The following is a 23,291-nucleotide window of genomic DNA, read 5'->3' on the forward strand; positions in this document are numbered from 1 at the left end:
GGAGGCTGAGACAGAGACCCCATCCCGTCATGTGGGTGCAGGTGAGGACTGACTGGGCCTCCTATCCCAGTGCTCACTGAGAACCCCGGTTCCTGCAGAACCCCAGCCTGCCCACCTGCTGTGCCCAGGAAGGAAGAGGAAGTTCCTGCCCCACCCCCAACTTTCTATGGGCGGGGCCGCTGGTCCACCAAGTGCAGGAGAAAAGGGGCACAGGGGAGCCTCAGGCCGATGGCTGGAGGGCAGACAGCATGTGGGGGCTCCCCAATACCCCTCCTGCTCACTGCTGGACAGGTCTGGCCCGAGCCAGCGGTGAGGACCATTCCACGTGGTGGCCTCACAGCGCCAGCAGCAAAAGCACATGGGGTGCATGGCGAGGGTCTGATGTCTGGGACAATAGACCACAACCAGATCCCACAACCAGAACCGAACACAGCCCAGGTCACTGCAAGCCTGGGCCCCCAACTCCCCACTCCCAAGAGGGGTTCAGGGGACACGGAGTCGCCCGGCTTGGGTCTGGGCTCGGCTGTGGCTGGCCCTGCGTGTGTGTAAAACACCCATTCCTGCAGACTCGGGGCACAGGACCTGCTCACAAGCATCTGGCTTCCAGCCAGCAGTTAGCACTGAGGGCCTGGGCCCGTTTCACCGACCCAGCCTCCTGGACAAGATGACCCTGCCCCGGCTCCCCTTCGGCCTCACCCTGCCTTCCTCCCTCGCCTGGTCCCTATACTCTTCCCCGCTGAACTGCCCCCCCCCCCCAGCCTTGGAGTGAGTTTCCTTCCTTTACCCGTTTCTCCTTAGTGGGGTTCCCATCTGGTTCTGCAGCCGAATCCACAAACCAGCGGCTTGGGGTGGAGCTTGTTAGCAGGGCGACTCCCAGGCCCATGGGGCTCTGGTCCTCTCTGAACTCTGAGAGATTTGGGGGACCATATGGGGTGCCAGGGATCATACCCAGGGTGGTCGCGTGCTACTGTCAACAGCTGCGTCCCTGGAGACCACACATCCCAGCACTGCTGAGGCAACAAACCTCTAATCACACCGCCCAGCACCTGGCAAGTAGCAGAGCGCTTTGTTCCTGTCTGTGGCGAGAGACACCTCCCTGCTTGCCTGTACAGTCCACGGCGTCATGCTCCTCTCTGCTCTTTATGCAGGAACACCCAAGTTGGCTGGGCTCTGACACCACCTGGGGCTCAGACACGCTGCCCTACAACGTCTGCAGGGACCACTAGCTGCGTGTCACGGGCAGCTCCTGGAAGCTAGTCCCTCCCTCACCGTCAGTGGCCCTTTACCAGTTCACCCTTCTCCCCTCCCCTCAGGCAATACTGTTTTGTGCAACCTTTTCTGCTGTTAGTGACTTGATTTTGCTGCTTTCTCTTTCTGCATAGGAGTGAAATCCTGTTCTCCAGCTATTTCACAAGAACAGTCTGCACTAGATCCACCCATGCAGTCAAAAATGCAGTGGTCCCACAGGGCTGAGACCACAGCGCAGTGGGGAGGGTGCTTGATTGCTCGCAGCAGACCCGGGTTTGATACCCGGCACCCCATAGAGTCCCCTGAGCCTGTTAGGAGTGATCCCAGAGTGCGGAGCCAGGATTAACCCGAGCACTGCCGGATGTGACCCCAAAAACAAAAAATATGCAGACGTTGGCGAGAGCCCCAAAGCTCAAGCACAGGCTCCACATGCAGGAGACCCGGGATCGTCCCCGCCGCTACACGGCCTCCAGGCACCATAAGAGCGAACCCCTGAGCACTACTTCAGAAGTAACCCTCCCCCAGGCATCGCTGGGTGTGCCCCCACAAAGCCTGCAGTCCTGCTTTAGGGTGGTACCCAAAGGGTGTGCTCAAGGGCTTCTCAGGCTCAGCCCAGGGGCACCATCACTCCAGGGTTCCCATCCTCAGCCAGAAAATCCAGGCATCCCACAGAAGGGACTCAGACGTCCCGGGACATGGAGCAGAGCCCGGAACCCACCACACTTGACACCCCTCACTACAGTGGGGGTCACAGGAGACTGGCTGGGGTGCATGTTGGCCTTGTCTCCATGATGCCTGTGGACCCAGTGGGTCTTACATATTAAGGGTGGTGACCTTCCTGAAGGCAGGGCGTCTGCACCCAGGAACTTCTTCCAAGGCGGCACATTATGTTGGGTGAGGGCAGAGGGAAAGAGGGGGAGCCGCCAGAGCATCCAGTCCCATGCCTGCAGGGCCCCTCCGGTGTTCCTGGGGACTCCTCTGAATCTCCACTGGCCTCACCTGTGTCCTCATTGGCCTCCTGGCCTCCTGTGTCCTCGTGGACCTGCCCATGTCCTCATGACCCTGCCTGCATCCTTGTGGGACCCACTCATCGTGTCCTCATAGGCCCTGTCCACAACCTCAAGTTCCCATCTGCATCCTCCTGAACCCCACCCGTGTCCTTGGAGCCCCGAATCCTAGAGGACCCCCTGTCTCCACACCCGCATCCACGTGACCCGGCCAACATTCTCCAAGCCCAGTGTAGCCTCCCGGGCCCCACCCACGCCCCCACAGCCCCGCCCACAGCCTCCAGGCCCCGCCCATGTCCTTCAGCCCCGCCCACACCCTCAGGTCACTCGCTTCCACTGGCCCCAACAGATCAGCTGTTGACAGCGTGAAAAGGGCAGACATTGCCCACAACAATGCAGACAGCCCAGTTGTTCTTGAGAAACTGAATGCCGGCAGCTGCGTCTGTCAAAGGAGCTGCCCCAGCACCCCTCATCTGAGTCCTGCCTGGCTCTGACGCGGCCCCAGGTGCCCTGCGGTAGGAGGGATGCGGGGCCTGGGAAGGCAGAGACCCAGACCAGAGTCCAGGAAAACAGGCCAGGCCTCAGCTCACGCTAAGCAGCGATGCTGGCGTCTGTGGACAGGAAGCCTCAGTGTGTGTGTGTCTGTCATTTTCAAGGCCCGGAGTTTGAATCCAGCCACCATCTCGGTAGCCCCCCCCCCCCCCCCCCGCCCCCTGAACTTGCGCTTGGTGGCCTCGGGGCATTGAGGATGAATCACCGCGTGTTCAGAAAGCACTGCCCACAGAGAACGGAGGAGGAGCGATCTTGCATCCGAAGGGCAGGGCTGCCTGCCGAGGACAGCGCCTACAGCAAGTAACTGGAACTTAAGAAAGTCTTAAGTTTCGGCATCCTCCCCCAGCTGTCCTTGAAGCACCTGGGAATCCCTCCAGGCCATTAGAGCCTCACAGTGCTCCTCACAGTGCTCCATCCTGGGGTTACTCCTTCCCGGGCCATGTGGTCTCTTACTCTCCTCCCCCTCTCCCCCGGCAGGTTAGAAAGTAGAGAAACCTGAGCAGAGGAGCAGGAGGACATCTAGGAATCGCCTGGGCTAACCCTGAAATTTATGTCCCTCATGCGATTAGAAAGAGAAAGCAAAGGCAGGAAAGAGAAGAGCCGGGTTCAAAATCTAGGTCTGCTTCCAACCCCGACATCCGTACCTGTCCCACTTCCCCCAGCCTGTGAAAGGCTGCGGTTGTTTTTTTTGGAAAGTGGGAATAATCGCGCCTGTGATTACTCGGGCTGTTAACACAGAACTTGTGTTTTCAGTGTTTGTCAGTGCCCCTGTAACATTTTCTTTACTTGGTAGCAATTTCAAATGCCAGAGGAAAGTGGCAGGAGTGAAACCCTGTAAACCACCCTGCCCCAATTCATTCGGAGCGCTCCTCGCCTGATTACTATTTGTGGGGCAGGATTTAAACCAGGATCATGGCTACAACCACATGCTAGGCAAGAACCTTAACTTTTGTTTGCTTGAGGGGGAGCACCTGGCAGTGCTCAGGGCTTACTCTTGGCTCTGTGCTCAGGAATCATTCCTGGCGTGCTCAGGGAGGACCATATGTTGTGCCAAGAACTGAAACAGCTGTGTGTAAGGCAAGCACCCTCCCCGCTATCCTTTCGCTCCAGTCCTGAGTACCTTAACCTTTATTATAACCTCTTTGCCCCCTTCCCTAATCATTATTTGTGCACATATATACACACGTGTGGGCGTGTGGGCATGTGTGCATGCGGCACGCACACACACACACACACACACACACACCTACATGCGCTCACACACATACTCATAGTGCTGGGACTAGAGAGATAGCACAGTGCGGAAGCCTCTTCCTTGTACATAGCCAAGGCAGTTTAATGCCCAGCATCCCATGTGGTCTCCTGAGAGCTTCCAACAAATGATTCCTAAATTCAGAGCCAGGAGAAAGCCCTGAGCATCACCAGGTGTGACCCAAAACCAAAACAAAGAACAAACATGCATGCAGTACAGATGCACATGTGCACATGCATACAGATACATTCACACCCATGCTCATACAGCTATGCATGCTCACACACAGACACGTGTGCACATGCATACACTAGCACCCCCACACAGACCCACACATGTGCACACAACACTTTTCTTCTTGCACAAAGTATGACTTGTAGTTCTTATAGCCTTGCCCCACCAGCCTTGGGCTAGATTTCTTTCTTTCTTTTTTCTTTCCTTTTTTGGGGGAGTGCTTCTTGGGTCACATCCAGCAATGCTCAGGGGTTACTCCTAGCTCTGCACTCAGGAATTACTCCTGGCATGCTTGGGGGACCATGTGGGAAGCCGGGAATCAAATTGGGTCAGCAAGTGCCCTACCCACTGTACTATCACTCTGGTTCCCCTAGATTTCTGGAGAGAGAGAACATTCTGGCACAGCTCCTGTAACTGTAGCTCTCTGTAACGCTGATACACTAACTTGAAATCCATTTTAAGAAGGACTGGGGATTGCTTAGGAGATAGTACATGGGTAGGGTCCCTGCCTTGCACATGCTGGACCTGGGTTTGATCCCCAGCACTCCATAAGGGTTTTGAAGCTCTCTAGAAGTGGTCCCTGAACACTGCCAGGTGTGGCCCCCAAACTAAGAGGACCGGCTTACAGCACTGTCGGGCATCCAGTTCACCCCTTACCCTTACTCGCCATGAGCATAGCTTCTGTGTTGGCTTGGTACAGGTGATGGTGGAAGCCAGGTGCCTGCCGGTGAGGTGCCAACCCGAAACTCCATGTTCTCTATGCGTGTCCCCAAACCAGGGACTTTTCCGAAGTCACTGACATGATGACACCAGTTCTCACTCCATGGACGGCCCTCCATGCGGAGGGGCCACTGCCCTAGGTCTGGGGGCTCCCTTCTGTGTGCCCCTAACTGCAGAAGTCAAGGGCCTTGGGCGGGCACTGATGGTGAATCTAATACCCCGAACTTTACAAACCCAGCTGTCCTGTCCTGGGTCTGCTGGACTCGGATCTTGAGAGCCCCAGCACGCAAGCCATGGAAGCAGATGGCTGACCCGAAGTACCCACTCTGTCGTCACTGGGGGACTCCTGCAGGCCCCAGAGCCTTGTGCAAGTGCCCCTGGAGCTCCCAGGCTGTCAGGAGCCTCAGCACTCAGGGCCCTTGCCCCGTGCCCACGGCAGCCTCCCAGCTCTGTGGCCAAGGAGAAGACAAGGGGGGAGGGAGGGCAGGGCTGACAGTCCCTCTGTGGGAGGTGAGGACAGAGGCGCCGGGGAGGATTGGATCACACCGTGTCACGCGCCCACCTGAGCTGGAATGCCTGGGACAGTTGTCTCTGGGGCAGTGAAGGCCCGGGCTCAGCAGCTCTGCCTTGTGGCCCACCCTGTCAGGAGTGTTCCTGGGCCTGGACCCAGACATTTGGGGGGGGGCAGACTGGAAGGGGCTCATTCCAGCCACTGTGTGTTTCCGCCCCAGAAATACCCCCACCCAACTGTGCTTCTCAGCCTGTTTCCCTCCCAGGGGCCTCCTGGCTCTCTGGTGCCGCACAGCTGGGAATGCAGACAGGACCCCAGGAGAGAAGCCAGCAGGCACGAGGAACCAGCCCTGGAGAATGGGGTCTGCTCCCCTCTGCAACAGGCCAGCCCATGGCTTGTCCCATTTCACTGTATTCGTTTTGGGCCTCACTTGGCAGTGCTCAGGGCTTACTCCTGGCTCTGCACTTAGTGTTACTCCTGGCAGGGCTCAGGGGACCACATGGGGTACCAGGAATTGAACCTAGGTCAGATATGTGCAAAGCTAACCCACAGTACTATCACCCCACCCACTGAAAAAAAATTTGGTTTTTGAGCCACTCAGCTATGCTCAGGGCTTACTTCTGGTTCTGTGCTCAGGCATCCCTCTTGGAAAGGCTCAGGGGACTTTATGGAATGCCAGCAATTGAACCCGGGTCAGCTGCAGGCAAGGCAAGCACCCTCCCCACTGTACTATTGATGCTCCAGCCCTCTTTCATGATTTTGGGTTTTGGACCACACCCAGCGGTGCTCAGGCCTTACTGGCTTGGGCTCAGGACTTATTCCTGGAGGGCTCAGGGACCATATGTATGCTGGGAGTTGAACTTGGACCTGCTGTGTGCTAGGCCAGCACCCTGCTTGCTGCACTGTTTCTCACTCAGCCCTGTTTCACTTTTTTCAAGGTAGGGCCTGTTCCAAGCCGGCAGTCCTGGGGGTCCCTGGGACTGGGAGGGGAGTCCTGGGGTGAGTGACAGAATCAGGCCCCATACAGGCCAGATTGGCCGCTGCCCCTCTGGTATACTCTCCCTGCTGGCTCACAGCTGGACCTGGGGCTGCCCACCCCACCTTCTACTGGGGTGGTGGGGGCCCAGGCAGTGCCAGGAGCCTCAGGACCACTCCTAGCATCTATCTGCCCAGCAGCAACCTGGAACTGTCCCAGCGCCTGGCAGTAGGGCAGGAGAGTTCAGTGCAGACTGAAATAATGACACAGAGCTGGGCGCCCGCTGGGGTGGCAAGGTATGTGAAAAGGGGTGAAGTCAGGTTTTTGTATGTAGGCATGACCCCCATGCCCACCCCCAGCTACTCCCCTACCTGCTCTTTTCTTTCTTAAAGGAAAATGCCTCCATGAGGAAAGAGCTTTGGGGTAGAGTGGAAGACCCCCTTCCTTCGCCAGGCGTCTTGCGCTCTCTCTCCATCCATCCCTGGGCTGGGCAGCTGTTAGAGAGGCCAGAGCCTGGCTTGCGTTACGAGGTCCGCGGAGACCGGGCAGAGCCCACTTGTCGGTCTGGGGGGGGGGGGGGGACGGTAGCACTATTCCAGGAGGACGCGTTGCTCTCCGGCCTCTCTCGGACAGCCCCTGTCCTCCAGCCACCGCCCTGTGGGTACTGGCCCCTCCCCGCCGGCGAACGCGCGAGCCCGGGGGAAACTCGGGCTGGGGCCCCGGCGCCGGCGCTCCCCCTCGTGGGGTCCCCTCCGGCCGGGCCCCGCAGCCAATCAGGACCTGGGCCCCGCCCCTCTTTGTTGCGGCGGCCAATGGGCGTCTCCGGAGCCTGGGCGGCCGCCGGGCGACTTGTTATATGTCGCCGACTCGCGCTCCGGGATGGGACAGGGAAGGCGGCGCCGCCGCCTGCGCCCGCGACAGGTGAGGCGGCCTGGGGCTCCGGGGGGCGGCCTGGAAGCCGGTCAGCGCGCACCCGTCCCTCCCCGCACGCCGGGGGCTTGTTTGCTCGTGGGGGGCGGGAGGAGCTTGGCTGGAGGACGCTCTGCAGCCTCCTGGCTAACGGGGCTGGGCGGGTGGGGGCGGGGGGCGCTGCTGGGGCGCTGTCCCGGGCGGGGGGCGCTGCTGGAGGCGCCGTCCCGGGCGGGGGGCGCTGCTGGGGGCGCTGTCCCGGGTGGGGGGCGCTCTCCTGGCGGGGTCGCTCCGCGCGGAGGGCGCCCCGGCCTCGCTCAGCCCGCGCTCCGGCCCTGCAGGCTCGGCCCGTGAGCGCCGCGCCCGCCGCGCCCCGCGCGTCCCGGCCCCCCGCAGCCCGGGCCATGGAGCAGGCGGCGCCCGCGGGCCGCTGACGCGCCCCGCACCATGACGGGTTCGGCGGCCGACACCCACCGCTGCCCCCACGCCAAGGGCGCCAAAGGCACGCGGTCCCGGAGCAGCCACGCGCGGCCCGTGAGCCTGGCCCCCAGCGGGGGCTCCGAGGAGGAGGACAAAGACGGCGGCACGCTGTTCCACGTGAACAAGGGCGGCTTCCCCATCGACAGCCACACCTGGGAGCGCATGTGGATGCACGTGGCCAGGGTGCACCCCCAAGGGGGCGAGATGGTGGGCGCCATCCGCAATGCCGCCTTCCTGGCAAAGGTCAGTGCCGCTCCTCGGGAACCCCCACCCTGGGTGGGGACACCGAGGACCTTTCATTTGCTGGGGCCGGTCATGGGCACCCACAGCAGCCCTGGCTTCCCCAGGAGGCTCATCAGAGACCTTAGGAAGAAGGGCAGGGGCTGGGCAGGGGTGCTGGGTGGTTGTGCCCAGGCTTCTTGGAGCCTCCAGCCAAATTCTGCCTTGCAGGTCACACATCCCCTGCAGTCAAGCAGAGGGGGACTTCCGGGGCATGGGGCTCCCACTGTTTCTGGAGCCCCCGCTTACCCTGGCCGTGAGGGAATGGGGCATCCCTTCTACACAGGCTGCCCAAGACCTCTGTAAAGGACAGTAACTGTCACCTCTGAGACCCACAAAGCCTCAGTCTGAGTCTTTCCCACCTGCCTGGTCTCGAAGGGGTTGTGGGGGAGGACCTCAGAGGGGTTAGTCCCACCCGACAGAAGGGCTGGGCCAGGGAGGACAGACACAGAGCAGGGTCTCTGGAGGAATCACCCCGATTCAAACAGGGTGGGGGCCATAGCACCTGACCCCTGGCTGTCCTGGGCTAGTGTCAGCTGTGGCCCCAGCCTCCAGTCCGCTGGCCAGCATCTGGGCCCCTATAGGCCGGAAGCTCTGAGTGCCCCAGCGACCAAGTGAATCTGGAAGCTTCCCCCTGCCCTTGGGTATGGGGGTCATTCCTGTGCTGGCCTGCCATGTCTAAGCCTTCAGGCCCCTTGCTGAGTTCTTCTTGGGCCTGACCTGGCCTGCAGCTTCCAGAATCTCCCTGGAACAAAGGAGATGTGCTCCATCTCATGGAGCTGACGGAGGAGCTGTGCAGCAGAAGGGGAGCTGGCCTTGCGCACAGCCGACCCGGGTTCATCCCTCACATCTCATATGGTCCCCTAAGTCTACCAGGAGTCATCCCCGAGCTCAGTGTCAGGGCTCACCCTTAAGTATAGCCCTTTGTGACCCCAAAACAAAAATAAGTAAAGGGAAGGTGGCACCATGTACCCTAGAGGCGAGGTGGCCCCAGGGCTGACTGTCCCTGGTCACCTGACCCCCTGCTTCAGCCCCTTGGCACTCACCCTGATTCTGTGGCTGCCCCCAAGCCTGTGGGGAGGGTCCCCTGCTCACTGGGATTTCGGGGATGTCAGTGGAAGTGCCACCCAGGGAGTGGGGGGCCAGTCTTGGTTTCTGTTTGGGGATTGCCTCTTGGATGACTGCGAACATCTTCATCCCCCGGGAATTAGTTCACATCCAGTGGTCCTGCCTGTCTGCCTGAGGGTGTGAGGCCAGTACAGAGGTTGTGCGGGCAGGACCTGCACCCTCCCCCTTCCTGGCCAGCTCCCTGCCCCTGCAGAACCTCCCTGCCATCTGTGTCAGGCCACGCTCACGGGTTCCTGGGTGCCTGCCTTGCAGGAAACCCGTCCTGTGCCCATGGAGGGGGTCCTGAGCTGCTTGTCTGTGTTGCGAGAAGCTCTGGGCTCTTTGGAGCACTGGGTATTCTGGTGCACTTGTCAGGACGCGAAGGCAAAGGGGCCAGGACAAAGGACAAAACTGCCACCCACTTGCCCATCCCCGCTGCTCCCTGGCCACCTGCTGCTCATGCACACGGTGCCAGGCCCCAGGCAGGACACACATGTGTTCTTGTCTCCTCACAAGTGACTCTTTGGCTCTTGGTGCCAGACTCCTGCCGCTGATTGCCTCCCAGACAGCGCCACCTGTGCACCTGCCCCAGGGCCTGCCCCGTGGCAGTGCCTGCACATACTAGGTGGGGTGGCCTCCCACGGTCTGCCGTGCTGGGGGCCGACTGCAGGCAGCAGGAGGACCGGTCCCGAGAACTGAGGCTGGAGTTTGGGAAAACAGGAAAGTTGCAGGTGGCGGAGTCAGGGCCCCCATGAGGGAAGGAAGATAAGGACTTCAGTGGGCACTGCGTCGGGGCCCAGGAGCCTGGGGTCACCCAGTGACACTTGTGGCACAGGCCCAGAGGCCCCTCAGAGCTCCGCTCGCTGGTGCTGGGGGCCTGGAAGTGCAGGCGCGGAACTCAGGGTCTGCTCAGCCACTGCGCCCTGTCCCGCCCGGCCTTTCTGTGGACAGCGAAACTAGGGGTGCTGGGTTCCTGTGGGAAAAGGAGGGTTGGAGTTCTCTGCTCACGTGCCTCAGGTTTCATTCCATCAGCCCCTTCCTGCTGCTCTGCCATGATTGTCACCTTGTCATTGCTGGTGTCACTCTCATTGTCCTACTTGTCACTGACACTGGTGCTCAGACCCACCTGTGACTCCTAGGGCCTGGGGCACCAGCAGCCTTGGGGCAGGGGGTTCTTTCGGCCATACCAGACACCAGGGGCCAGCGGCTGGGTGGCCTCCCGCTCGAGCCCCCAGCCCTCCCCCCCCATGCCTCCAGGCCGGGGGCAGGAATGTGGGTGCAGCCCTGCAGCTGTCTTCATGAGCCTCCGAGCGCCAGCTGTCCCCACCCCACCCTCGTCTGGCTCCTGTGAGCTCTATTTTTTTTTTTTTTTTGCTTTTTTTAGGTCACACTTGGCAATGCACAGGGGTTACTCCTGGCTCATGCACTCAGGAATTACTCCTGGCGGTGCTCAGGGGACCATATGGGATGCTGGGAATCGAACCCGGGTCGGCCGCGTGCAAGGCAAATGCCCTACGCGCTGTGCTATTGCTCCAGCCCCCTTCTGTGAGCTCTTGACTCGGGGGCAGGGGGATGGGGGATGATGTGAGGTGGCTCTGGGCAGGGCTGTGGGGGCGCGTCTGCCTCATCAGCCAGGACTGCCTGAGCTCAGGACTTGGCGGACGCCTCGGCACGACTACCCCCTCGTTCTCCGAAGCCCCTCCACATTCTGTGTCTGTCACTCTCCCTTTCCTACGGTGGCGACCGTCCTGAACCCAGAGGTCCCACTGTAGTGGCCAGTGTGTGGGGTGCCTGAGCTGAACATGAATTCCCACCTCGCTCTGTCGGGGCCAGGACAAGCTCTTGCCACACATCCACATCCAGGGGTGGGCGGACGAGCACGCGTGAGTGTGACGGGCCTGCTGACACCGTGCCCGTCGGGACGGAAGCATCAAGGCATGCTTCACGCAGTGCGGTGAGGCAGCCATGGGTGCAGACGCCTCTGCTCAGGAGTCCGGGTCTGGGAGAGCGAGCAGGAGGCCGGCACAGCCGAGCTGGACACCCCTGCACAGGCCGTACAGCCCCAGCCCCGCCCCTGAGAGAGACGGACACGTGACTTGGGGTCAGTGATGTGTCACTCGGGGGTGTCTGCATGCAAGGGTGGACGCGACTGGGGGCCTGGTCAGTAGTGGGTGCTGGGGGTGTCTGCCCCACACACTCTGACGTTTACAAAGTAACTTTTCCTGGTACTGGATAAGGGAGGCCAGAGGCGAGGCAGGAGAGAAATACCTGTTATCCTTTGATTTTTTGGGGGGGCACAGCTGGCAGTGGAGCTCAGGGGTTCCTCATGGTGAGGCTCAGGGACAGTTTGTGGGGTTCCACCCAGGGCTGGTCAGAGGCGAGGCAAGTGAGCGCCTGGCCCCCACACTAGCCCTCTGGCGCCAGCTTCAGGTCTTGGGGTTTTGGTCTCCGTAGGGTCGAACCCCTCCCCAGGCCCAGGTCACGGCCCAGGACGAAGGCCGCGGGTGCCTGCCCTGGATGGGCACCTCCATTCCCCAGCAGGCTGCCTGGGACAGCACCCAGGGCTGCTTGGGGACACCCTTCCTTCCACCAGCAAGCACCCAGGTGTCCCTGCCCCTGAGGCTCAGCGCCGGTGCACCCTGCTGCCTCCCACTCCTCAGGCCTGGCCCGGCGGCCTGGCACCTGTCCCCAGCAGCACCCGAGGCCATTGTGGGGCACAGGCCCTGGACGGGGGCCCGTGCTGGGGCCCCCTAACCCTTCTCTGCCTCTCTCCTGTCCCTCTCGTCTCTCCCACGTCTCTCCCTCCTCCTCTCCCTCTTCCCTCCTCCCTACCCCCTCCCCCTCTCCCCGGCACCCCAGCCTTCTATCCCGCAGGTCCCTGACTACAGACTGTCCATGAGCATTCCCGACTGGCTGCAGGCAGTCCAGGGCTACATGAAGACGCTGCAGTATCCTCGCCCCGCTCCTCCTGCCGCTCCCCCCGGCCATGGCTCCCTGCCTGCGCCCCCGGCCCCGCCTGACTGCTTGGTGGCCACCCTGAACTCAGCAGCCTGGGGGCAGCACTTTGTCCAGTGTCATCCTTGGCCACCAGTGTGTATGTCAGTCTGGCAGGAAATGACTTCTGTGCCCCGTCCCCCCCACCGCGTTTGTTCTTATCCGTCCCCTCTCCCCCCATCGCTTGTTTTTCTTCTTTCCAGCTTTTCTTCTTTTCTTCTTTCCCTTTCACCCACAGCCCCTTCATTCCACCTACTGCCTTTCCCTCAGCCGTCTCTCCTGTCCTCCTGTCCCCCCCACGGCCCACTGGCTACCAGATATGTGGCCTTCACGCTGGCCTTCCCGGTCTCGGCCCTGAGCACGGGGAGCTGGTGGCTCGCGGGCCTGGCCCTCGCGAAGGCTGAGAAGTGCTGCCCTAGACAGCCCGGGGCTCCAGGGCTGCTTCGGCCTGCTCCCAAGGGTGGGTCACAGCTCTCTGCGCGACCACCCTCGGGCTAACGTAGGCTGAGAAGTGGCGGGTGCCCATGCCCGAGCTCAGGTAGGGCTGGCTTCTGTCATGCTTCCTTACCGGCTGCCACAGATACAACCACACTGGGACCCAGTTCTTTGAAATTAGGAAGATGAGACCACTGAGCGGGTAAGTAGGGCTTGTCTGGGGGCCTGGGAGCTCGCCCTCCTCCCCTGCCTCCCCTCCAGGGCATCCTCATGCTGGAAGGTACTGGAAGGTGCTGGCCTGGAGGGCGGGTGGAGGCCGTGCTCAGAGCTGTGGGGAGGAGTGCCTAAAGTCGCTGTTGGGACCTCCTCCCAGGCTGTCTATTGAAGACCCTTGTCCTGGGTGTGTATGGGGGGCAACTCTGGCCCTCCCTGCCACCAGCAAGGCTGCAGCTGGGGTGAGGAAGATGGGGCGGGGCCCAGGGTGCTCCCAAGTGGGTGCTGAGCTGTATCCCCGTCCCGCAGGCTGATGGAGACTGCCCGGGAGATGACCCGCGAGTCCCTGCCCATCAAATGCCTGGAGGCCGTCATCCTGGCCATGTATCCGGCGGGATGTTGGGGGTAGTGCCTGCTCCTGGCCAGCAAGGGCTGAGGGCGGGAAGGGCAGGAGGCTCGCCCCTGGATGGGGACCATGAGGCAGGAACTTGTGTTCCTGGGGAAGGTGTGGGACAAAGGCCAGCTGGGCCACAGTGGGGGTGCCCTGGTGCCCTGCAGGCACAGCAGATGGAAACTTGATGTTCTGGGGCCCCTGTCCTTGCAGAAGACCCTGTTCCGGGTGGAGGCAGCAGATGGAGGGACTCCCTAGGGGACCAGTGGCAGGGACAGCTGCTGGCTGGAGCCTCCGGCTTGTTTAGCGCAGGGGGCTCCTGGGGGTTTGCTGGTGGGGCGGAGGGAGGGGCTGGACACAGGCACCCTGGTGGCTGCTCACGTTAGCACAGATGGGCCTGGGGGTCGCTGCACAGTGGCTGTCTTGGCCTTGTTCTAGTGGCCGGCATCAGCCCCAGGCAGCTGGACACTCTGCCATCCTGTGGCCATCCTCCAGGCTGCCCCAGGCGGGGGTGCTAGTTCTCACGCTGTGATACTCGGTGGCCGTGCAGGGCGCATTGCACAGGATAGGGACACATGCTACTCCCCTGAGGACAGAAGTAGGCATGTTGTGGGCCCCAAGGTGTCCGAAGCTGGTATCCCCTCTGTCTGCCCTCCCCCTACGCTCAGGGCCAGCGGGGCTGGTAGAGTCTCACTCACGTATTTTTGTTGTTATTGTTTGTTCCTGGGATCCTGCCCAGCGGTGCTCAGGGTGACCCTGAAGGAGCTTGAGGACCCCTCTGTGTTGTGGGGTGGGAACTGGGGCAGCCATGGGCAGGTAAGCAGTGGCCTCTGGGTTGCACTCTGAGGGCAGATGGGGTTCCCCTGCCAGCCGAACACCCCAGCTCCCGGGTGGCCTGGCTGTTGCTCCAGGTGTGTGCAAGAAGGGAGCCTGCCCGTGGGCTTCTCAGAAACAGGCGGCTGAGAGGGCAGGGGGCCATGCACACCTTCCGGACTGGCCCCAACCCTGAATGGCCCCCCGTCCTTGCTGCTCCCAGCACCCAAGGACCCAGACCGGCCACTGTGCCCTCAAGGCCTGGCCATCAGACACCCCCCCCACTTCCCCTGGGGGCCTCATTTCGGTGCCTCAACAGTGAGGCCATCTCTCGGTCCCGCAGGTCAACTAGTGGGATGCTGGACGCAGGGCCCTGGGTGTGGGCATGCGTGTGTCGGGCGGGGGCAGGCACCTCCCCCCAGAGACCCACGGGAGAACCGGAGGCACCAGCGCCTCACTGTCACTGTTCTAGCGGCCACGGGACAGATGCAGTGTGCCCTGGGGCTGGGGGTGGCGTCCCTGCTCAGCAGGTGACCTTCCTGGGTGCTATGGCAGGGCAGGTGTGCTCAGAGTTGCAGGTGGTGAATCCCACACCTCCAGGGGCTGCCTGCCGGGCCCCAGGCACGGCCCCACGTCTCTGGGCCCTTCCTTGACTCCGCCCGCCGAGATACCTGACCAACGGCCAGCCCAGCGTGGAGCGCTTCCCCATCAGTTTCAAGACCTACTTCTCAGGGAGCCACTTCCACCACGTGGTGCTGGGCATTTACTGCAACGGCCGCTACGGCTCGCTGGGCATGAGCCGCAGGGCCGAGCTGATGGACAAGCCGCTGGCCTTCCGCACGCTCAGTGACCTGGTGTTCGACTTCGAGGACTCCTACCGGAAGTACCTGCACACGGTGAAGAAGGTGAAGGTCGGCCTGTACGTGCCGCACGAGCCGCACAGCTTCCAGCCCATCGAGTGGAAGCAGCTGGTGCTCAACGTGCCCAAGATGCTGCGCGCCGACCTGCGCAAGGAGCTGGAGCGGCATGCGCGGGACATGCGCATGAAGGTGCGCTGGGTGGTGGGGGAGGGGAGGTGCGCGCAGGGGTGGCCCGGGACACGCGGGGAGAGGTGTGTGCAGGAGTGGGGAGCACAGGACACGGACACGCGGAGGAAGGTGCGCGCAGGGGTGGGGTTTGGGACTCGCGGGGGGAGGTGCGTGCGGGGATGGGCATGGGACTCGCGGGGGGGGGGGAAGGTGCATGCGGGGGGGAGGTGCGTGTGGGGGTGGGGGCGCAGGACGGAGGAAGGTGCGGGTGGGGGCGCCGGAGCTCATGAAGGTGTGGGGCAGGTGTGCAGGGCATGCAGATGAAGGTGTGGTTGTGGGGGTCATAGTGAGATGGGGGGGCTACGGTGAGGGGTGGGGTATGGTGGACACTGTGGGCCCCTGTTGGTCTCCCTGTCCTGGTTCCACTTTGTGTTGTGCTCAGAAGTGAAGGCAGGTCCCCCTGCCGTCTTACCTGGTAAAAAGGAGGCCAGGATGGAGAGACTGGACAGGTGAAAGGGCACTGACCTTGCATACGGCTGACGGGGTGCAAGCTGGCATTGATTGCTTAGGTCCCCTGAGCACTGCTAGGAGTGACACTTGTGTGCAGAGCCGGGAGTAAGCCCTGAGCACCACCAGATGTAGCCTCCCCACTGCCCCACTTAAATAAGGGCTGGGGAGAGAACTGTGTGTGAAGGGGTGAGGTGCTTGCCTCGCATGTGGCCGACCCCTGTCTGGTGTACAGCATCAGACACTGGCGCCCACCTTGGGTGGGTAGGGGTGCCGAGACACTCTTGAGAACAGTCAGGAGGAACCCCACCCCTCAGTCTGGCCCTGGGGCCAGGCATCCACACCTTTCGTAAGAACCCCGCAGCACATAGGCCCACCCAGCCCGCTTAGCTCGGCTGCAGGCTCCCCCTTGCTCTGCCCTACCCCAAGGGTTGTGGCTCCATCTCTGAGCCTTGTAGAGACCGGAGAGGAATCCATGCTTGCACTGGGGGCCTTGGGGTCTGCCGCACCTGGAGTGGAGGTGAGAAGAGCCAGCTGCTCCTGGAGGAGGGTCGGCTCCCACAGAAACGGGGGCACGTTGGCATCGCAGGACCCTTGGGCGAGGGGTTCCCCAGCCTCCTGCCTCTGTAGCAGCTCCCAGGTCCCCAACTCTGTGCATCTTCCAGCAGGCCAGGCTGGGGAGCCTGGTGGGGGGCGGGTGCTGTGGGTGCTCCATGGGGCTGACCGTCTGCTTCTCTTACAGATCCTAAAGCCCGCGAGCACCCAGTCTCTGAGCCAAGTGAGAGTCCGGGGCAAGTCCCTCTCCCCCCGGAGGGGGCAGGGCAGCCCCACACGCAGGCCTGGCCGGAGAGACAAGTCGTGAGTACCAGGGGCTCGGGAGCTGGGCCGGCGGGCCCTGTCTGGGCACTTCTGAGTCCAGCTGCTTGTCCGTCCTCTGAGAACACATGCTTGCATGGCCTTGTCCCTGGGAAGGCCGGGCTGTGTCCCCGGAAGGCCAGGCTGGAATACCCCCCAGCTTTCTTAGTTCTGGAAGCTGGGGACAGGGGTCCCTTGTGGCAGGTCTCTAAGGTTGGGTTTTTGTGATTTCATGGACACAACATCCAGCCTGGTGAGTGATTTCTTAGTATGGGGTCTGTGTCCTGTGGGACTCATGATTCAGGTGCCACAGCTGTGAGACTCTACCTCAGGGTGTGAGAGGCCCACGTGGGACTCAGGGGCTCCCTCAATCCTTCCCTCCCTCCCTCCCCCAGGAACCCTGGAACCTGGGTCCGAGTGACTTTTGCTCCCTTGCTTATTTGGACCAGGAGGGATTCGGAGTCGTCAATCCATCTAGAATAACCCCTGGTCTGACAAGAGAGGGGTTGCAGCAAATGTAACTGCAGCAGAATCATCTGTTGCTGTGTTTGAAAATACTCCATGTGTAGTAGGGCATTTGCCTTGCACACGGCTGACTTGGGTCCAATCTCCTGCATCTCATGTGGTCTCGTGAGGAATTACTGATAGGAGTAATTCCTGAGTGCAGAGCCAGGAGTAACCCCTGAGCATTGCTGGGTATGACCCAAAAAAGAAAAAAACAAAACAAAAAAACCAAAAACCAAAAATCTTTGTGATTGTGTGATGTTCTAATTATAGACGGGCCCTAAGGTTCCCTCCATCCTGACACGGTGGGGGTGGGGATGGATGGTGGTGGACCCAGGCCATTGTGAGCACGGCCTTGGCCCTCGGCCAGCTCATTGGCTTCTTCTCCCCAGGAGATGCCCTCATTTTCTGCCAGGATCTGCCCTTCCCTGAGGGTGGCCAGAGGGGGTGACTTGGAAGAGGGGATCCTGAAGCTTGGTCAGGGCAGAACCCCGCACTGCCGCAAGGCTGGTGGCTGAGAGCCCACAAAGGCCCTGTGGTCTGAGAGCACTGTCCTGGAACCCTGGAACCTCCCGTGTTTCCTGCCCACTCGGCTCTCTGCCCAGCCTGGAGCCCATGAAAGTGTCTGAGGGGACACAGATTCCACAGTCCGTGTCTGTAGCAGGGGAGGCCTGGGGAAGGCAGACGCTATGCTGTGGGCCATCTAGGTGCTCCTGGACTGCGAGCTCTGGACAGATGCAGGGAAAGAGCTGCCATCTCGTGGACGCCAAGAGAGGGGCACAGGCTCCCAGAGAGAGTTGGTGTTTGGGTCAGACCCAAGCTGGGACGGGGGGCAGTGACTGTGGCTCAGACTGTGGCATCTGGTGCTGCAGGTCTATGCCCAGAATATTTCCAGGACGTTCCCACTGTGACAGTGTCACACAGTCGCACACCCCTGCATGTCTATTCAGGGGTCTCCTGTGGTGCCCAGTGGCTCATCCTCAGTGAGCCCAAGGATATGATGGTGCCAAGAACCCCAGGGCCACCCCAGCAGTGCTCACTGTGGCACGGCGGAGGTCACCGCCATCCAGTGCCTCTGCTGTGGTTTCGCCCCTGTGTCCCCGAACCCCCAGGAGGTGCAGCTGCGGCTCCCGAGAGGAAATAGCAGCAGGTGGGCCCGGGCTCTGGTCGAGAGCAGCCCACAGTGGGGCTGCAGAGGGTGGAGGCGACTCTGGAAAGGTGTCACCTTCGTGGCGTCCTGGGCAGGCCCAAGGGTGGGTGTGGCCAGGGCACACCTGCTGGGGGAATCCTTCCAAAGGAGCCAGCCTGCAAACTTTGGAAAAACATATTCTTTTCGGTTTAGAGGCCACACCTGGCTCTGCACTTAGGAATCACTCCTGGCAGTGCCCAGGGCACCATATGGGATGCTGGGGATCAAACCCCGTCTGCCCCATGCAGGCAGGCACCCTACCTGCTGTGCTATGCTCTGGCCACGTGGAACAAATATTCTTTCTTTTCTTTGGACACAACGGCTCGTTTGTGACCCCAGTGTCGTCGACCTTACAGACTGAAGCAAGACTCTACGGTCAGAACTCACGGGGTTCCCTCTGCAGCCAGGCGCGCCCAGGTCTCCCGTCAGACAGGCGCACATCCCTCACGAGCTGGAGATGCGGGGCCTGTGGTGTTCAGGTCGGATCTGTGAGGGTCAACAGGCACCTGGGTTATCTTTGCTGGGCAGGAACCAGGAAGCCTCCTGCAGGCCTCTGGACAAGTTGTGGTCGGGAATGGGGGACCATCCATCAGCACGGCTCCTTCATGGCCACCTCCGTCCTGCCAGCTTCACCCTGCAGGGACCCGACTTCCTGCATGGTGTGGGAGGTGTTCCTGCCACCTGAACTTTCAGGGCTCCCTACAGGAGGAGAGCCTGAGTGAACTCAGGGTCCGGGGGCTGGAGTCATAGTACAGAGAGGAAGGCATCTGCCTTGCATGTGGCTGGTCCAGGGCCCATGCCTGGCACCCTATGCGGTCACCCAAGCCCAGCCGGGAGTCATCTTTGAGTGCAGAACCAGAAACAAGCCCAGAGCACCATTGAGTGTGGCCCAGAAACAAACTAAAACAAATCCCTCAGACATAGTGCTGTCTTTCCCATGCACTTTTTTTTTTTCTTTGCTTTTTGGGTCACACCCGTTGATGCACAGGAGTTACTCCTGGCTCTGCACTCAGGAATTACTCCTGGCAGTGCTTGGGGACCCTATGGCACTCTGGGAGTCGAACCTCCGAGCTGCGCTATCACTCCAGCCCCTCCCACGCACCTTGACACCATGCCCTTCAGTGTTGGCTCCACAGGCCGCCTGAAGGGTAGGTCTGGAAGTCACCAGGATGGTGGTCCATGGGTACAGACAGGCTACAGGTACTTTCTGGGGGCAGCTAAGGAAAGCCTCTGCACCTGGCTGGTCTTTGCTGGGTCCTCTGCTCCTACCTGACGCCTTGACCTGGTGGCTCCGTCTGAGCCGGCGGCGAGTGAGCACTCCTCAGCTAGTCCTGCCGTTTCTTGGCGTTAGGGCTTGGGAGCATCTCTGCTGTGGGCCCCACTGCCTGCCTCAGTGCTTCAGCGAATGTGTGTGGGGACGGAACAGCTTTGCCTCACGGTCAGTCATTATCACGGTCCTCACACTCACCTGGTGGCTGCAGTCGCGCTTGGGGCACGGGCTCGTGGCGCAGATGCTGAGGGCACTGCAGTGTCGGCTCTCGGCTGCTTTGCCCACGGCTCACCAGGCCGGCAGGATGGGAGGCACACCCAGCTCAGGTGTGCAGCCCTGAGCGTCTGTGATCTTGTAAACGCTCCCACGGCTTTCAGAAAGGATGTGGGCATGAGACCCAGCCAAATGCTGGTGAGGGCCTTTGAACTCCTCGGCAGGAGCTTGTGACAATGTGACAAGTTCCTTCATCTACTGGGGACTGGACAGTCAGGCAGAGGGATGGAGGGGTGGGGCAGGGTGAGCAGCGGGAGGAGTTGGGGCTCCTGGAAACACGCACTGACCTTTCTCCCCCCCATCCCGCACCCCCAGGCCAGCGCTGCCCGAGAAGGTGGCCGAGCTCAGTGCCCTGAACGAAGTGGGTTACCAGATCCGCATTTAGGCCTGCCGCATCCCAAGAGGAAAGGCAGCTGTGTACTCGGAGCTTGTGAATCTTACTTTTGAAGGACTTTCTTGGAAGTAGTCGAGTGGGTGGTAGTGACTGACTCGGAAATTCACCAAGAGGCAACCAGCAGAGGCGGAATAACACCCAGTGGGCACCCGAGATGCTGCAGCACGGAGTGCCCCTGCTCTGCCTTCCTTGCTCTGGCTGTGAACTCAACGCCTCATCAGTAGTCCAGGCTGCGAAGTGGCTTTGTCCCCCGGCTCTGGACATGGGAAGGACACCCAGTCAGTATTAATGTCTTTCAGCAATAACGGAGGCGAAGACAGGGGTTCCTGTAGCAGGGGTGTTACTCAGCGCCTCTGCAGCCGGTGTGCAGACCCAACGCCATCTTGCTTTGTCGGCTTTTTCTGTTTCAGTTTTTTGTGTTGTTTCCCCACCATCTCCCCCAGCAGCTTCACGAGTTGTGTTTTTTCCCTGGCGCACGTGATGAGATTTAAGGTATTGTCTGTGTTTCACTGAAGAGCACTGAAATTCTTCTGGCAATACTGGAAACCACTTTCAGGATCTTGGAGTAACTTCTTAATCATAAGAGCACCTGAAGCAGTATTTGTCCTTCCGAAAAGCACAGTCACCAGCTCGTCTGTCCTGTCGTCAGCATTTAAACTTTGCAGCCTCTGGCCAAAGCCCAGAGTCTTGGCTGAGGAGCCCCAGGAGGGAACCAGGGTTTGTAGGCCAGAGCCACTCCTTTGGCCTCTCACCTGGCCGAGCCGACGTCAGGCTGGACTCAAGGCCCCTGTCAGACAGAGCTGCTCCCTGTCCTGACGGGGTGTCGTGATGTCTTATATTAAGACCAAATGCAGCCGATGTAGTCCTTCCCCAGCGACTTTTGTCTGGGCGAGGCATTACCGGCCAGACTGTGGATCAGTCCATCAAATCATATCATCAGGGACTGTTCCAGTGGCACTGACCAGGCCAAGGTCAGTGTCGCCTCTGGCTGCAGCCAGTGACCGTGGGTGTCTGTGGTCTCAAGCAAGAGCAGAGGCGTGGGCCCCACCATGCCCTGGGCTCCTGTGGGAACTCAGGCCCTGCTCGCTGACATCCTTCCACGAAGCCAGCAGGGCTACAGCCCCGGCTGGACACTGAGGGAAGGGCCACCTCTGAGCGGACTGACACCGGAGCAAGACCAGCCTCAGCTGACACCCCCAGGCCCAGTGGGAGAGGTATTCCGGCCTTCTGAAATGAGCTGCGTTCCTCTAATTCCTCACAGAGCCCTTTGCAGCCTCTCACGGTCACACGCATGGAGGTGTTCAGCCTAGAACAAATTCCCAGACCTTTCTACACGAGATCTGTAGATATATCCATAGACCTGTATGTCTTCTGTTTATCATTTTGAAACTTTTATTATCATATGTAAGTACAGCTCTGCAGTTGTTTTAAGCTTGGGAGAGAATTTTCCCAAGAGTCCTTAAGTACCAGCCTGGCTGAAACATGAACATTTGCAGGGCCTCAAGTTGAAATAATGGAAACGGTTTCCAAATGCTGTTTAAGCCTTAAAATTGCCAACTGGCTTGATAACCTTTTATCGAATTAGTAATCTTTTTAAAATATACTTTAATTTCATTCATTTACCTACAGTGAGAGTAACAGAAACTTGAAAATTTAATTTTAACTTAGATGCCTATGGCATGTTAATTTCTAAAAGACAAGGAAAGACATCACACGCTTAAATTTTAGCCATTCAGTTATATAAGGCAAATATAAAAATAATGAAACCCCATGATTTACCTCCTCCCAAGTGGTTTAAAATTTGCTACAATTAGGATAAAAATAAAATTGAAATAAGTTGTAGTTTTTAAAAAGTAATGAAAATTTTATGCTTAGCCATTATGGGCAATATATGCAAAGTTTAAATGAAGGACAGAAATCTTGATTTCAAACTACAGACTGCTGTTTTGAGTACACTTTATTTCAGAAAGTGATATTTAGTATTTTCTATAAAATGAAATCATGAGCATTTCACTTTTTCTAAGTCGATTATTTGTTAAGAATTTTATTAATAGATCTTGTTAATAGAACTTTGGGGATCTTAATTCAGTATCTTACAATACTCAGGCTTTTGTAAGCTATAGTTTTATGTACAACCTTGTACAGTTTTTTTGACACACAACTCAGAATCTTCTTTCTCTCTCAGACTTTGTTCTGGCTGATCTTTTTTTTTTTCAATCTTTAAAAGAAACTGTGATTGTTTTAGTATTTTTCTAAGTGAAATGAAAACTTGTACAATGGTATTTTAGAGAATACCAGATAAATGCATGTTTCGAGTTCATGTTTTTTCTCACCGCTTGTATGTTTGTACATAGCATGGGACTTTAATAAAACCATCCTGGAAACTTGGACTGTTTTCTTTTTTTTTTTTTATTGAATCACCAAGTGGAGGCTTACAAAGTTCTCAGGATTATGTCAGTTATACAATACTCAAACACCCTTCCCTTCACCAGTGCCCTTCTTCCATCACCAACCCCCCCAGTATATCTGCCGCCCCCACCCACCTCCCTAGTCCCCATAAGTTTCACTTCGTTTATGCTTTATCTCGATTACATTCCATGTTTCAACACACAACTCACTACCGTTGCTGGGGTTTCCCCCCAAAAAGAAAAAGACAGTCCTATTGCCAAGGAAGCATTTGATAGTTCTCCATTGCTAAGAATATAGAGATATTAAGTCCCGCTGTTTGTTACATAACTTTTCTTTTTCCCCCTTGCCCCGCGCCACCGAGTTCACGCCTGTTTAGTAATTGCCACGCTGTCTGACAAAGGGAAAAAAACCGAAGAGGATGGTTATTTCCAGTCATCAGCCGGCGTGGGGCTCTGGCTTAGTTGATAGTCTAGTAGTGTCTGCAAGCAGTTTCTGGAATCAAAGGTCTTGCGCTGGTTTCGGCTCCGGCTCGAGATTCCACCAGCGTCCCGCTGTTCCATGTACATAATTTTTCCCCTTATATCCCATTCCCACGCCACCAGGTCTGTTTGCTTAATGGACATCACACTATGTTTAACACCACGCCGTGTTTCTTCCCGAGAAAGAAGGATATGTCTTCTCAGCCGGCGTGGGGATATAGCTTAGTTCAGTCTAGAGAGATGGCTACCACTTTGATTGCCT

General features: G+C 59.1%; 1 protein-coding gene across 2 annotated transcripts; it reads left to right on the top strand.

Moving 5' to 3' along the window:
- The first annotated feature begins 7,331 nt into the window (after positions 1–7,331).
- On the top strand, positions 7,332–22,531 carry VASH2 (vasohibin 2). 2 transcript variants are annotated; one of them, XM_004613002.2, is made up of 8 exons: positions 7,332–7,421; positions 7,751–8,132; positions 12,135–12,223; positions 12,850–12,906; positions 13,227–13,301; positions 14,789–15,170; positions 16,399–16,514; positions 20,063–22,531. In XM_004613002.2, exons 2-8 carry the CDS (start codon positions 7,857–7,859, stop codon positions 20,130–20,132), a joined length of 1,065 nt encoding a protein of 354 aa, XP_004613059.1. In that variant the 5' UTR covers positions 7,332–7,421; positions 7,751–7,856; the 3' UTR covers positions 20,133–22,531. The 2 variants fall into 2 exon arrangements, with proteins under 2 accessions (XP_004613059.1, XP_055000629.1); XM_055144654.1 differs by having other exon boundaries at positions 12,150–12,223.
- Positions 22,532–23,291: the final 760 nt, after the last annotated feature.

The sequence above is a fragment of the Sorex araneus genome, chromosome 7 (assembly GCF_027595985.1).
Source record: "Sorex araneus isolate mSorAra2 chromosome 7, mSorAra2.pri, whole genome shotgun sequence".
Lineage (NCBI taxonomy): Eukaryota > Metazoa > Chordata > Mammalia > Eulipotyphla > Soricidae > Sorex > Sorex araneus.